This window comes from Thermobia domestica, chromosome 14, assembly GCF_964235325.1.
Source record: "Thermobia domestica chromosome 14, izTheDome1.hap1.1, whole genome shotgun sequence".
Classification (NCBI taxonomy): Eukaryota; Metazoa; Arthropoda; class Insecta; order Zygentoma; family Lepismatidae; genus Thermobia; species Thermobia domestica.
The window spans coordinates 172,924,325-172,938,824 of record NC_137467.1 but is presented as its reverse complement, the minus strand read 5'-3'; the positions used below and the strand labels follow the sequence as shown (position 1 = coordinate 172,938,824).

Here is a 14,500-nt window from a genome sequence, read left to right as displayed (position 1 = left end):
CCATATTCAATGCAGAAAATACTGTGCATAATGCTTTTCTGGATGCAAATTAAAAAAGAAAAATAACAAAACGTGATCAGCATTGCAATCGGATTTTAAATTAAATGCACTCTCTTCAAGACAGAAATATCGATACATGACAAATTTCCTCGGAAATTTTGTTTTAAAACTACGTTTCCTGATTTTAGTGAACTAAATTCTTGATAATTTGACTATTACCCGTGGCAATAAGAAATGAATTCAAAGCCATTACTTATGAATTTATTGGCCTCCCTACATCATCAATTCCAAATCTATTTTTCTCTTTATATGGAAAAGGAAAATATGCAAATTCTAAGTTTATTTAAAAAGGTGAAAAAGTGCTATGTGTGCTGTTAAAGAAAGAAAAGAAACCAGTTGAAAGTGTTCGAAGATCATTGCCAGAACGAACTTAAAAAGAAATATATTTTTTTTTTCGAAATGTTATGAAATCGTATATTAAATTTATGTGATTAAATTCAATGGATAATCATTGAATTCATGGATAATTACTTACATCTTTAGAACCTGCGTATTAGGGGATCTATTGAATTAGTTATATTGAGCTATTACTTTTTTATCACCGTATATATACTAAAAAATACAGGTATAACCAGTGGCCACTGATTTCTATTTGGTATCGAAATGTTCAGCATGCTCTTAGGTATTGATTAAGACCAATATCATGTGTGTGTGGCTTACGGTTCCCGAGATACGGCTCCTTAAATCTCCCGAAATCGGAACTTCCTTTTGGCCAATATGTGGGGAGCAATGGCCGATTGGACATTGGCCACCGGTTACTATTTGGTACCTTCCTCTTAGGTATTGATCAACAACAATATCATCTCTATATGACTTATGTTCCTGATATAGGGCTCCTTAAATCTTCCTAAATCGGAGCTATTTTTTTTTGGCTAATATCTCGGAACGGTAAGAGTGGTGCAAAAAATTCCATAGCTTTTTTCAGATAGTCCTTTGATGCTCTATTGAGTAAATGACTCAAAATTATATAGGGTCTATAATAATCGAATATAATAGACACACACACACAGACATACATAGACAATTAAGTAACGAACTTTTTAAGTTCATTGAAAATAAAGAATTTCATCCTTTTGAATCTTGAAAACAGAAAACACGTAATATTGTATTTGTATCGCACACCAGAAGCAGGGGCGGATCCAGGATGGACTTCTGGGGGGTCGGTGGGTTGTAATACTCCTACTTAGAGCTACTTTTAACAGCTCCAAACTCTGGGATGGGTTTTTATTTATATACAAAATAAGAAAGTTATCTCTTCTAGGGGAGGCGATCGCCCCCCTGGATCCGCCACTTACCAGAAGAATACTTTCAAAGTGTAAAATCACTAGATGGCTCAGCGCCGGCGAGAGAAGGGAGACCAAAGCCACTGCATATAATAGTATACTCAGTAATTTCTTGGTAACGATATATTTAACTTTTGTCTTGTATGTGCGAAATTCTTGTAAAGTAAAATTTAATATCACTTCTTTCTTCGTCCATACATCTATAGATAAATCCAAAGTCTGTTGAATTGATCTTGTGCATTCTGAATACGAGATTACTCATGCAAATAACACTTCTTTATGGAGTAAGTAGAACAGGTTTGGTGACAAGCGTTAATCATTCATTAATTGTACATTTAAATGAGTTCAGTGCCACAATAAGAAAACTGGTTTCGTGTACAACACATATTACTATTCATTCGAATGTTCATTACCTTGAAAACTCACAATTGGTTATAGCCTACAGCAGAATATACCGTGTACATACACGCAAAAGGTGCAAAAGGTATTTTTTATTGAAATATTTACAGAATTTCTTATGATATAATAAATATATAAGTTTTTCTTTTGGCTCAGTAGTACAGCGCTTACTCTGCTACGTGGGGTCCCTGTTTCGATCCCTGGACGAGTAAGTTTGTGGTAGACAATATTGTGTCTGTGGGCTTTCTCTGAATACATATTTATATATTGTGCGCCCCTGTGCTGTAAATAATCGCCCCCCTCCCCGCACAAACTCATATCTAAAACAAGGAAACAAGCCGTGAAACATACCAGCTACAGAATAGCATGAGGCATTTTAAAAATAATCGAAAAATTACCAATATTATAGTTGCATTCATAGTTTTTGAGATCGTTGAGATGAATAGTGAGTTTCAATCCAATTCAACTTCAAGGTCATACTCCACTCCCCAGGGAAGGAGCAAAATTTTAAAAATAATCGAGAACAACAGATATTGGTATTGAATTCATGGTTTTTGAGGTCGCTGAGCTTAACAGTATCAGTTTTCATGATGTTCAAGTTTATCCTCACCTCTCGGAGTGGGGGGTGGGAGAGAATGACTTTTTAAACAATAATCAGATAAGCTAGCTAATTAGTAACTACTGTAATTAGAAAAAAATAGCATATTTTCTCGCACTTGATGGGATTCTGCCAGTTGCTAGTTTTAAATAGTACTTTATTGTAAATCTTAAGAAAAAAATTCCAAAATTTTGCCACCCCCTAAATTCTGCTGCCCTGTGCTCGAGCACAGAAGAGCACTTACCTAAATACGGGCCTGATCGTTTCTTCTCGCAATCTCATTTCATCAATTAGTCCATTATCATTCACTTGCCTTAATCACCCGTCTCCCTTAGCCTAAAGGACATAATCAAAGGACGTTAAGCTGAAAAATTTCATTTCAAGGAACATGAAGTTTTTGTGGCTTAGTGGTAGAGCATTCACCTCTGGTGCTTGGGGTCCCGGGTTCAAACCCTGCTCCCACCAAGTGAACTTTGTGGTGGACAAACAACGTGCGCGTTGGTTTTCTCGGGTTCTCCCGTTTCCTCCCACTTTCTTCATTCCACCATTTCATTCATCTCTCATCATCACCGTCTCCTTTAGCCTAACCGGCATAACCGTGGGACGTAAAAATCTAAAAGTTCATTTCATTTTTAACATGAAGGTTTTTTTTCTTATGTGATTTGTATAGATACAGATCTGTATATTCCAAAAGAGTTCTCAGGTCTTTATTTGATAGCAAGATCCCAGCTTCGATCGCCGATGGAATCTCAAGTCTCTTGGGGTGTTGAACTAAAAAAAAATGTAGTAATAAAAATTTCCAGGAAAGCTGACATTAAAATGGCTATAAACTTGAAACTTAATGTTAGTTGTAACATATGATCGATAATGTACAGTCAGCAACAAAAGTTCTTTTCGTTTGATGAAATTAGTTTCGTAAATAATTTCAGAATGGACGTACAATTTGAGTACAGCTTTCAGGAAATTAAAAAGAATATTATTTTCTGTACATTCCAGTCATACCATCGTTATTACCAAAATAAATTTTACCAAACGGAAAGAAATTTATCGCTGACTGTACCTAGCCGTGCCCATCCCTTTAAACTGCTTGGGCGCTATCCGCCTTATTTTTTCATTCTCCCTTTCCAGAGACATTATATTAGAGGAGAACGGAGTTGGTTTTGTGACAAAACTGAGACACCTTGCTCTGTAGGCTAAATTTCATTCAATTTAACTTTCTTAAAATACAATTGAGTGTTTGAGAGTGAGAAGGGGCTATGCCACAAACACATAATTTTGAGAAAAATGAAGTTTTATTAGACTAAGTACAAAATGCATAACGTATGGTTACTGTTATTGAGCAATGGCTTATTTGCTTTCAAATATCAACAGGGTAATTGGAAAAATTGTTAGCAGCACCAACAGGAACTGTATCTACATCAAAATTTCAGGTTGTGTGGCATAGCCCCTTCTCATTCTCAGGCACTCCATTATGGTATAATTAAAATCCAATTGTGCCATTTTCTAGGAAAAATTATGTATCTCTCAAAAATTTCGCGTGCTCAACTTGAACCCTGAAATTCTACTGTGGGCACTCTTGTGTGGAAACCTCTAGAACTATTCGAACGAAAGTGGTAGCAGTCAACCGTTTCCGGTTCCGGCGTTGATCGCCATAGGATAAAAACGATCAAAAATAGCGACAAACTGTTTCACGCAATCTATTCAGCGTCTCAAGAGAACATATTATGACCATCCACAAAGCTTTACCAAAACCGGAAGTGGTTGAAACTGATTACTATGACCTGAGCAGAAACCATGAGAAATACCGAAAAAAAAAAAGTTTTCTGATGCAGATTCAACGTCCAAAGAATCAGTTTTGTCTTTATTGGGCTTGTGTGTTTAAACCGGAAGTGATGAAAATCTACGGTTTTCGGTTTCAACACTGATCGTACAATGAAAATAAAATAGAAGTAGACAGCGACAATAAGTTTTTTTTTTTTCCATATGGATATGTTTCACCACTGATTTTATTCCCCTATTGTAATTGGAAGTGACAAATATCAATTAGCACTTCCAGTTTCAAGATTAATATCTATGGAGCAAATACAGTAAGAGATTGTAGGTAATAACTTTTAGATATGAATTCAGCGTCCGAGGAACAGGTTCGATCTTTGATCTTATTCCTCTATTGCAACCAAAAGTTATTAATGTAGACCATTCTTCAAGTTTGATTTAGGATTTAGATTTCTGGGCTCTCGGCCATTTAGCCCGTCACCTTTGAGGGATGACGTCCCTCGGCGAGCACATTATCCTAGAAAAGGGAAGGAAAAAAGGATTGGGGAAGGAAGGAAACGGCCTGGGAACTATAAGTTAGGTACCATTCCGGCATTTGCCTTGTGGAAATAAGGTGGCTGACCTGAAAAAGCTGTTCCACTTTTACGACCGAGTGCCCCTATCGAGAATCGAACCCGGAGCCGCTCGCACGGAAGGCGAGAGCGTTAGCGACTACGCTACGCGGGACCACTCTTCAAGTTTGAGATCTGAATTCGCATAGTTTCGAAATCCACCGTAGTTTCACACTTTGAAACGAAACTCACTTGTTAGTATTTTTGAGTATGCTGCCTTAACCAAGCATGAGACTTCTTGAAATTTAGCTACCTTTATCGGTACCGGTACTAAAGCTGTATGAGACATTGATCTACAGTTCAAGATTGAATCCAAACCATCGTAATGCTGTTTTGATTTTGAAATAAAATCTTTAAGTGTTACAACGTACGTGTATGCCGACTTGGCTAAAGGAGACGGTGATTATAAGAAATGAATAAAATGGTGGAATGAAGAAACTGGGAGGAAACGGGAGAACCCCGAGAAAACTCACGCACACAGTGTTTGTCCACCACAAAATTTGGTGCAAGCTGGGATCGAACCAAAAATCTCATGTACCAGAGGTGAATGCTCTACCACTGAGCCACAGCGGCCCTTGATTTGATTTTGAGTTTAGCGTTCTTTTCAGCAGCGAGGCTATAGGAAACGTAGACCTACAGCTTATTGTGGGATCCGGAACACATGAGCTCCCGCCGGGAATCGAACCCGACTCCCACTTCAAAGGTCTGTATATTAACAGCTTAACCATAAGGGAGCCCCCACCGTATTGCATTCAATTTTGGGGGGATTTCGCACCGGAAATCGAAACCGGGACTTCGTGTACAACAGTGGCTAAGATTTAACTTAACCATACATCATGCTTTACACTTTATCTCTCTCTCTCTCTCTCTCTCTCTCTTCTTATTATATATATTCTTAAAATAGAACTATGGAATAACTATCATTATTTTCATAAATACTGGATCTAGAAGAGGAAGACAAAAACCGGTTCGAGGAATGTCGAACCGATTGAATGACACTACTGAATGTAAATGCAGTGTGATAGAATACTACCTACTCTCTCGTTTTAAAGAGACTGTATATTGACAACCTTATAATATAACCAAAATATTGAATTTTTTATTTGAGAATAAAGTTACAAATTGATAGCCGCTAAGCTGTAATGTTACCTCACAATCCTTTCTATTCGACTGGCACATCAAATGGTAAATGTGGCAACACCGCATGATATAACACAAGCACGTTCAATGCTGCATGCGTTTATCGTACTGTGCAGGCGCCGTGCCTTCCCTTTCGCTTAAAAGCCGTAGGAGAAAGAATATCAAACCAGAATGACAGACGAGCCTACAAGTAAAAGAGCAAAAATGGCCAGCTCTCTAGCACAATTGAAACAATTGACCACAGTTGTGGCAGATACCGGTGATTTTGAAGGTGAGTGCCCTCAATTAAAATAGTTTCTTTAACAAATTCACTTTCAACACACTTGAACACGGTCTGCTGACTCATTACAAAAATGTTGCGTGGTTTTACTGTGGTATTTAATCAATATTTTGACTTAATTTATTGATTTTTGTATGTGCTTTGCTTCATTATCATCTGCTTAAGTGAATTAATTATCGTAATTAACATTTCAAAGTTTGCTATGATGTGTTAATGTTAACACCCACCTGTTAAGCAGAGCATAGTACTTATTACAGACCTGTACGCGGTGTGTAGCGGGAGGGGAGGGGCAAAAGCGAGACGGCGGTAAATTTGTTCTTATTCATAATAATAATAATAAAACTATTGTTAATAGTAATGTTAACATGTATGTTTAAAATTTAAGAATAAAGATTTCCGAGATAACGGGAAGAAGAAATGTTAAAATAAAATATTTCAGAAGGATGGAAAAAAATGGTGTCAAGTGAAAGTGTATATATAATCTGGCCGCATGTTAGCGTGCATTTTTTTTTTTTTTTTTTTATAGAGTATATTATTTACCTTTCGTAACATGATTATAGTCGTTGAAGGCCAACGGATGATATAGACTGTATACGAAAAATGAAGAATTTAAAGTAAATCTGTTTTGGTAAATATTTTACTTACGTAAATTATTTTACCGTACCGGTACGTAAAATTTAGTTACGGCGAAAATTAGAAATATAGCTTATTTTCTCGAATGATTTTATAATTTTCATATCTCTGTAGTAAATAGTATTTCTTTCAGAAAGAATGTTTCGAGGGGGTTGGTGTCACTTAGTATTCGGAGGGGCACTGCTTTTATTATTCTATTTATTATTATATTATAGACTTATTATTTTGGTCGTCTCCGGGGGCACTCTCGGAGCTTCGGAGGGGCAGTGCCCCTTAAAAACATGTCTGGAAGAAGCACTGTTTGTCAAACAGAATATTCAATTACCAAAACTACATCAAACGGAATTAATGGAATTCCGAACCATAGGCCCTAAGCGTTTTTTTTTTTTTTTTTTTTTTTAACAATCTATATAAAAATGAAAGTTACTATGTTTATTACTTAGTAGCTACCTCTTGAACCACCCGACCAATCTTGATCAAATTTTCAACATATCGATGGTTGAGCGCCAAAAAGGCGTAACTGCAATTTTATTAGTTTAGAGGCTTAAGTGATATGTGCTTCTCTGGCACAGAACCAAATGCTAATAACTCAGTTATGCCTTTATATCATTTTCGAATAACGTTCCAAGGATAGAGATTTTCATTAAGGCGTCTTGGCGCAAGAAAATTCAATCCATTATACATGTCCTCATAGCATTAACTCAAAATATGAAAATTCGACAGTTACGCCCTTTTGGCGCTCAACCATCGATATATGACCTGACCTGGGACTGTTTTTATCATTTCACTTTGAAGGTGCAACTTAGGGGAGGGGTGATATATATATAAAAATTACTGATATTAGTGTCGAATCCATAGTTTTCGGGGTCACTGAGATGAACAGTGACACTTCCGATGCAGTTTAAATCTAAATTCAGCCCCGCAACTTAGGGAGGGGATAAATAGGCTTAGATATAGGCTTATATATAAATGATAGAACATGACCGATACTAGTGTCGAATCCATAGTTTTCAGGGTCACTGAGACGAACTGTGACCTTTTCGATGCTGTGTAAGTCCAAATTCAGCCGTCATTAGGACGGTAGTCCTAAGGGGGATGGTGACATGTAAAAATAACTGAAAATGACCGATATTAGTGTTGAACGCATAGTTTTTGGGGTCCCTAAGTTGATTGGTGACAGTTTTGGTGCCCTTTATCCAAAGTGAAACATTCTCCTCGTGCGAAGAACGGACATTCTGTCAGTCCTTTGTAAGCAGGATTCGAAACGGGTTTAGGGGAATACCTCCTACTAATAATTTATTAGAGCGGTGAATATTGTGTAATTGTGAACTAGTAGTTAACGGTAAAACTGATATTACGTAGTTCAATAATTCGGGATGCTGAAATATGTGTGTACTCTGTTCGAATATTTCAGTGCAGATTTTTTTTTTTTTTTTTTTTTTTTTTTTTTTTTTTTTTACATTCTTGTCCCCTTAGCTCAATGATTGATTTCACATCCTGGATTAGTTTCGACAGACCATGAGGGAAAGGTTCTAGAACACACATCCCTGTTTATAAAACTAATTAACATAAGTATATTTTATGTACAGGTAGGCCCTACCTTGTTTTGGTTTCTTTTCGTTCCTTATTCTTTTCTGTCGTCTTTTCTTCGAGTTTTTGAGTATTTTTTTTAATCCATAAAATATATTATTACCGGAACTAAGAACACGGAAATTCAATCTTTGAAGAGTGCACTATCATGTTTGTTTACATAGTATTTAGGTTTTGTAGGTTTACAAAATGTGTTTTATGGCATAGAGTGTGGTGTTCTTTGAAATTCATTTATTCGTAATAAGTATGTTGTTTTGTGTTGTCTTATGTTATTGATGTTTCTGGTTACTTTTGTTTTTTAGGGTTGAATTACAAAAGAATAAATTATTTGAAATTATTAACCAAAATTCAATTTGCATTCAGGGGCGGCTTTAGGATTTTAATTTTGGGTAGACTCGCTCCCTCGTTTACGGATACATCTACACACTTGATTGATTAATGACAGTAAAAAAAAAAAAAAACACTTTTACAGTAGTGGTTGATGCTATTTGTTAAATAATTATCTACAATTGATATAAGTAATAGAAAATATAGCTATTTACTTTATATCTTTTAGCGCTTAACCTATATATTTTTCAAAATTTTGGGGTAGACCCGTGCCTACCCCCTAAAGCCGCCACTGTTTGCATTGAAGTATTTCTTCTAATATCATATATTCTAAAGTATGTTTGGGGCATGTGAGGAGCAAGGGCACCCATCAGGGGGGGGAAGGTGGGGCGCTTGCCCCACACTCAGAGGTAATTTTACTTGGGAATATTGAAAACCCAATAGAATTTTTACATTAGTTACAGCAAAATTTGAAACGTCGCTTATACTTGCCCCCCCCTTCCTTGCAAACCACAACATGGGTGCCCTTGGTGAGGAGGAATATCCCCCATTGTTATTTTATAATGTAGATGATTGGAAGAAATCTTTTTATGTAAGTGGTATTTTGGTTACTGAATAGTTTACTTTATCGTAATTGACCTAACTTGGTGGTTGACCTGGAGGGGGACCTGTGTTCTAGAACCTTGCCGCTCTTCAAGCTCACTAACTTTTTTAAAATGTTAGTGAGTAACTTAGATTACGAAAAAATGTTTTTAAAAAATAGAGTAAGCGAGCTAGTGTCTACAAAATGTTGTATGATCTAAAGCCTGTGACAAACATCTTGGCATTTCAGCTAAACGAATAAAAGGCATGCTGTGACGCGACATTGTCGAGTACTAAGGAGTCGCTATGGCTAAACAGACAAACTACAGCGCAATCAGGTGGCAGAGGATGGACGTGGATGTGTACAAAAATAAACGTGGCAATACCGCTGGCCTCTCATTTGCTAGCAGCATTTAAATGAAACCGAGAGCGCCGCCTTCAAATGCCAAGATGTTTGTCACGCCGTTTAATAGTTGTTTTCATGATATTTCGTATATTGTATAAATGTGGATGCGCAGAAGTGATGTCATGAACTGCGCACTCAAATTTCTGGTCTACAAGAAAAAATTTGGAAACTATCTACAATTTTGTTTAATAGCATTTTGTAGATACTGCATGGCTCACTTTCTACATTTTTTAATACGTGATTTGTCTAATAAATACGCGAACTGGTGTCATAAACACTGTATATTACAAAATTAGGGTACATCAATCCGGGGGCAGATCCAGGACGGACTTCTGGGGGGGGAGGGGTAGTAGGTCGTAATACTGCTACTTAGAGCTACTTTTAAGAGCTCTCGGATGGGTTTTATTTATATATAAAAGAAGAAAGTTTCCTCTTCTGGGGGAGGGGCGATTGCCCCCCTGCATCAATCTTATACCCTTCAAAATACTCCCCATTTGTAGCAATACACTTGTTCCACGTATGTGTCCATTGTTAAAAACATCCTTGGAAGTCTTCAGAAGTCAGGCTCTTCAGGTACCTTGTCGTTTCACGTTTTATCATCTTCAGATCCTCCCAGTCTCTCCTCACGCCCAATGACCATTTTACATTTCGGAAACAAAACTAAATCAGGGGCTAAGTCTGGTTAGTAGAGAGGGCAGTCTAGCTTTGTGATCAAATTATGGTGTTAACAACTTTTAGGACAATTTTTGCACACAATTTTCTCAACTCCAAATGTTCTCTTTAAAATCATATGGACAGATGATTTTCCTAAGTTTAGTTGATTATAAATCATCCGGACAGCTAACGAACGATCGGAAAGCACAAGAGACCGCACGCTTTCTATGTTGTCTTCAATACAGAAGGTCGACGGTCGTCCTGGTTTTGCTCATCCTTGCAGTCTTCACGGCCTTGAGTGAAACGCTTGATCCACATAAAGAGTTGTTCTCTTCAATGCGTTATTTTCATAAACAAACATCAACATTTCATGAATTTGCTGAGAGCTTTTTCCCAGTTTCCCAACCAAAAATTTGAGGTTGGTTCGTTGTTCCATCTGTTCATTAATAGCCATCGTCGACACGAACAAAAGCAGGAGACCACAAAACCAGTATCACCTCTAGCTGTACAGTCCGCAGCAAAAAACCTGCAACATGAGCATGTAAGTTTATTGTGAAACGACGAAGTCTTTTGCTCCAAAATAAGTGTACAGGGGAGGACGCCAAGGTACTCTTGCATGATTAGTGCCACGTAGACGTTATATTAATTCCCTGGGCTGTTAGGTGTAGTTTCACAAGAAACTTACATGCTCATGTTGCAGTTTTTTTTTTCTGCGGACTGTACCTCATACCTCACCTTGACGGCCTGGCGGTTATTGCCACTCCAGTGGGTCCCTTGCCAACAGAGCAAGTGCGCATGGCCTAACTTCCACTCAGACACCTTACTAAATAATTCAGTTCGCGTATTTATTGGACAGACCATGTATTTTTTGTTCTCTTTACATTATTCACTAACATTCAAAAGAAGGGGAGGGGGACGAGCTTCGTGAAGAGTCTTAAAGTGGGATCAGAATTACTACTCCGGGTTTCCTTCAAAACTTCCAGTTCTTCTGGCGAAGATTGAATCCGCAACTCAGTAAACAGCCCTTCTCTCTGATGTGGCTAGCGCGCGTCTTCGGGTCGTGTGGTCCCAGGGCGAGGTTTTTGAAATCTGAACTCAATATGTGGTTCAGATTTTACATTAAACTGTAGAAACGTCTTATATAGCCTGGGAGCTGAGACTCCAAAATCCATCCAACCGATATAGCTTTTTAAAGCTCTATAATAGTTTGCATTTGTTCAATTTTTGAAACTGTAAAATGTATTAAATAAGATGATATAACCTATTTTCTCATCTTTAATATCTCCTATTTCATACCAAATTATTGTATCTTTTGCGATACTTTTTGCTTGTTTGTAATGTAATGTAATGTAACTTCAGTGTATTAAATAGTTATAGAAAATTAAAAATAGCATGCCTGTTGTAAATGGAATTAGGTTTCCAAAAATGTAAATAAACAGTCTCGCTTCCTGTTTTCAGTTTCCTATTTTGGAATGCTTTCACTTTTCAATTTAACTTTGTTAATTCTTTCAGGAACTGAGACTGTTTATTTACATATTTGGAAATATTACTGACTCCATGTACTACATGCAGGCTATTTTTAATTTTCTAGAACAATGTAATACACCGAAATTACAATACAGTAAGTTTCTCGCCCCTCCTCCCTTAAAGTAAAATGCGTTTCAACAGTTCTTTCAGAATCTTTACTGTAACATACATAAAATATAGTAAGGTCTATATTTTACCTAACACCAGTAGCGTAGTGTGCTATGAGACATTGAGACACTGTCTACCCTTTCAAAGTAAAAGAACATATGTTTAGAATTTCCTTATTAATAAGAACTAATATTAATTTCATGTTGAAGAAAAATATAGAAATACTAGGGCCAGCGATAGCTTGATTAATAAGAATAGTAGTAGAGTCTTTCTAAATAATTTTACTTTTCAAAACTCGGGAAAAGAAAACTCCGTCAAACAGGCTGCACAGAGACAACAAGAAATGTGTCTCAACGCGGCTGAAACAAATACTTGAGAAAGCGGCGCATGATCTAGGTTCAACTTCTGTTTAATCGCAATACCAGAGCGTATCAACACTGGGAAAGGCAAAAGCAAGAGCAGGAAATTTTGTAGTCTATTTTGTTGTTGTTTTTAAAATCGTTAGGTAAATTTGTATTTGGGTCTGTCTGAGTTAGTTATTTATTATGTGCAAATCAAATGATTGGAAATAGATTTACTGCACCAGTTGTTATTAAATGGCATGTCTAAGCTTACCTTTAAAAATAGCCAATTTATGAGTTTACTTTTTGAATCAGGAATCGTGCAAAGCTAATAGGAAGATGATACATAAAAGTAAATTATTAATTCAATTTAATGTATTTAGTGTATATACCGAGATTTGTCCGAATAATTTTATATCGATATACTGGTTTAATTTAATCGCTAAGGAATGTGTTCATTGAAATTAGTTTTCTGTACATTATATATAGTAGTGCAACCTCGCGAAAATAAGTTTCTAACGAAATTTTGTTAGGAGTTTGTAAAAATTGTTACACTAAAAATATTCCTTTCGAAAATTATTATTAAAAGAGAGTTCCTATAATTCTACTCATTCAGAGGTTTTCATCAGGAAGTAAAAACCTTAAACTCATAATTTTATTAGGTTCTGGATATCGATGCGATATTTTGCACCATGTGTCTGCTCTTTCTAATAATATATTAAAAATGAAATGAAATCTTTGAGTTTTACGTCCCACGGTTATGACGGCTGGGCTAAAGTAGACGGTGATGATGAGAAATGAATGAAATGGTGGAATTACGAAAGTGGAAGGAAACGGCAGAACCCCAAGAAAACTCTACACACGGTGTTTGTCCACCATAAAATTCACTTGGCGCGAACTGGGATCGAACCAAAGATCCCATGCACCACAGCCACCGCGGCCCCAAATAAATGATAATTTTCATATATTTGGATATATGTGGAGTATAAACATGTGGATTTCAGGTTACAAGAGACGTCAGACTATCTCAATATCGATATGAGGTTTTAAATTGCAAATAACTCCAAAATAAATAAAGAAAATGGTTAAATCGAAAAGTCTAAAGCTATTGTTATTATGGAATAATGTAAATGGAAAAAATTTGTAACAAGTGTTTAAAGAGAAGCCTCGGTAGCTCGGTGGCAAAGCAGTCACCTCTGACGCGTAGGTCCCTGGTTAGATTCCAAATCCCACCAAGTTGGTTTTATACGGGACATACACTGTGTGTGTAGATTTTCTCGAGATTCTCTCCCACTTTCGTCAATCCACCACTATCATCCAACTCATCACCATTTGCCTTAGTCTGAAAGCATAATCGTGGAGCACTGAACTCTCTCTCTCTCTCTCTCTCTCTCTCTCTCTCTCTCTATATATATATATATATATATATATATATATATATATATATATATATATATATATATATATATATATATATAATATATCCTGTCTACCCATTGCGAAACTTAACGCTACGCTACTGCCTAACACTATTACCTTTTGTGGTAGTTTAATGATATAAATTCTTGTATTGTTATGGTTGCATTCAATGGCGCATTTTAGGGGGCGGGCTTCCGGGCTATCCCTCACCCCGAAATTTTAATTATTTTAAAGTAAATGAAATCTCTTGCAGAATTTTCACATTTCCAGGAATAAAGTTAGCAAAACCCCCCTCCGAAACAAAACCGTAAATACGCCACTGATTGCATTAGAAAAAAGATGTTTATGAATAAAGTAGTTTATTCAGTGCATTGCATTTTGTTGTGAAGATTGATAAGATAGAAATTCGTTCGTGGTTCAGGACAAAATGCTTAATTGAGATGTTATTTTAAAATATTCCAGCAATGAAGAAGTATAAACCAACAGATGCCACAACAAACCCTTCGTTGATTTTATCTGCTGCAAACATGCCACAGTATCAACACTTGATTGCCCAAGCTGTTGAATATGGACGAAAATCTGGAAAGTACGTACTTTTTAATAAATCATAGGCTATTGTAATACATAAATAATAGACGTATATAAAAGGTAGGTCATAATAGTTGAATGAGTTTGTGTTCACCGTAACTGTGTTGAATACGCCATCTTTGTTTTAGAGGTTATTGGTTTATATGGGAAAGGATTCTTGTATTTTCTTTGAAGTTAACTG

General features: G+C 36.5%; 1 protein-coding gene across 1 annotated transcript in view; it reads left to right on the top strand.

Annotated features, from left to right (window-relative positions):
* Nucleotides 1-5,971: 5,971 nt before the first annotated feature.
* Taldo (transaldolase) overlaps nucleotides 5,972-14,500 on the top strand; it is a 31,458-nt gene continuing 22,929 nt past the window's right edge. Inside the window, exons 1-2 of the mRNA XM_081739197.1 lie at nucleotides 5,972-6,135; nucleotides 14,194-14,317. Coding sequence (XP_081595323.1) covers nucleotides 6,036-6,135; nucleotides 14,194-14,317 — 224 coding nt within the window. The 5' untranslated portion in view covers nucleotides 5,972-6,035. The remainder of the gene's footprint in view (nucleotides 6,136-14,193; nucleotides 14,318-14,500) is intronic.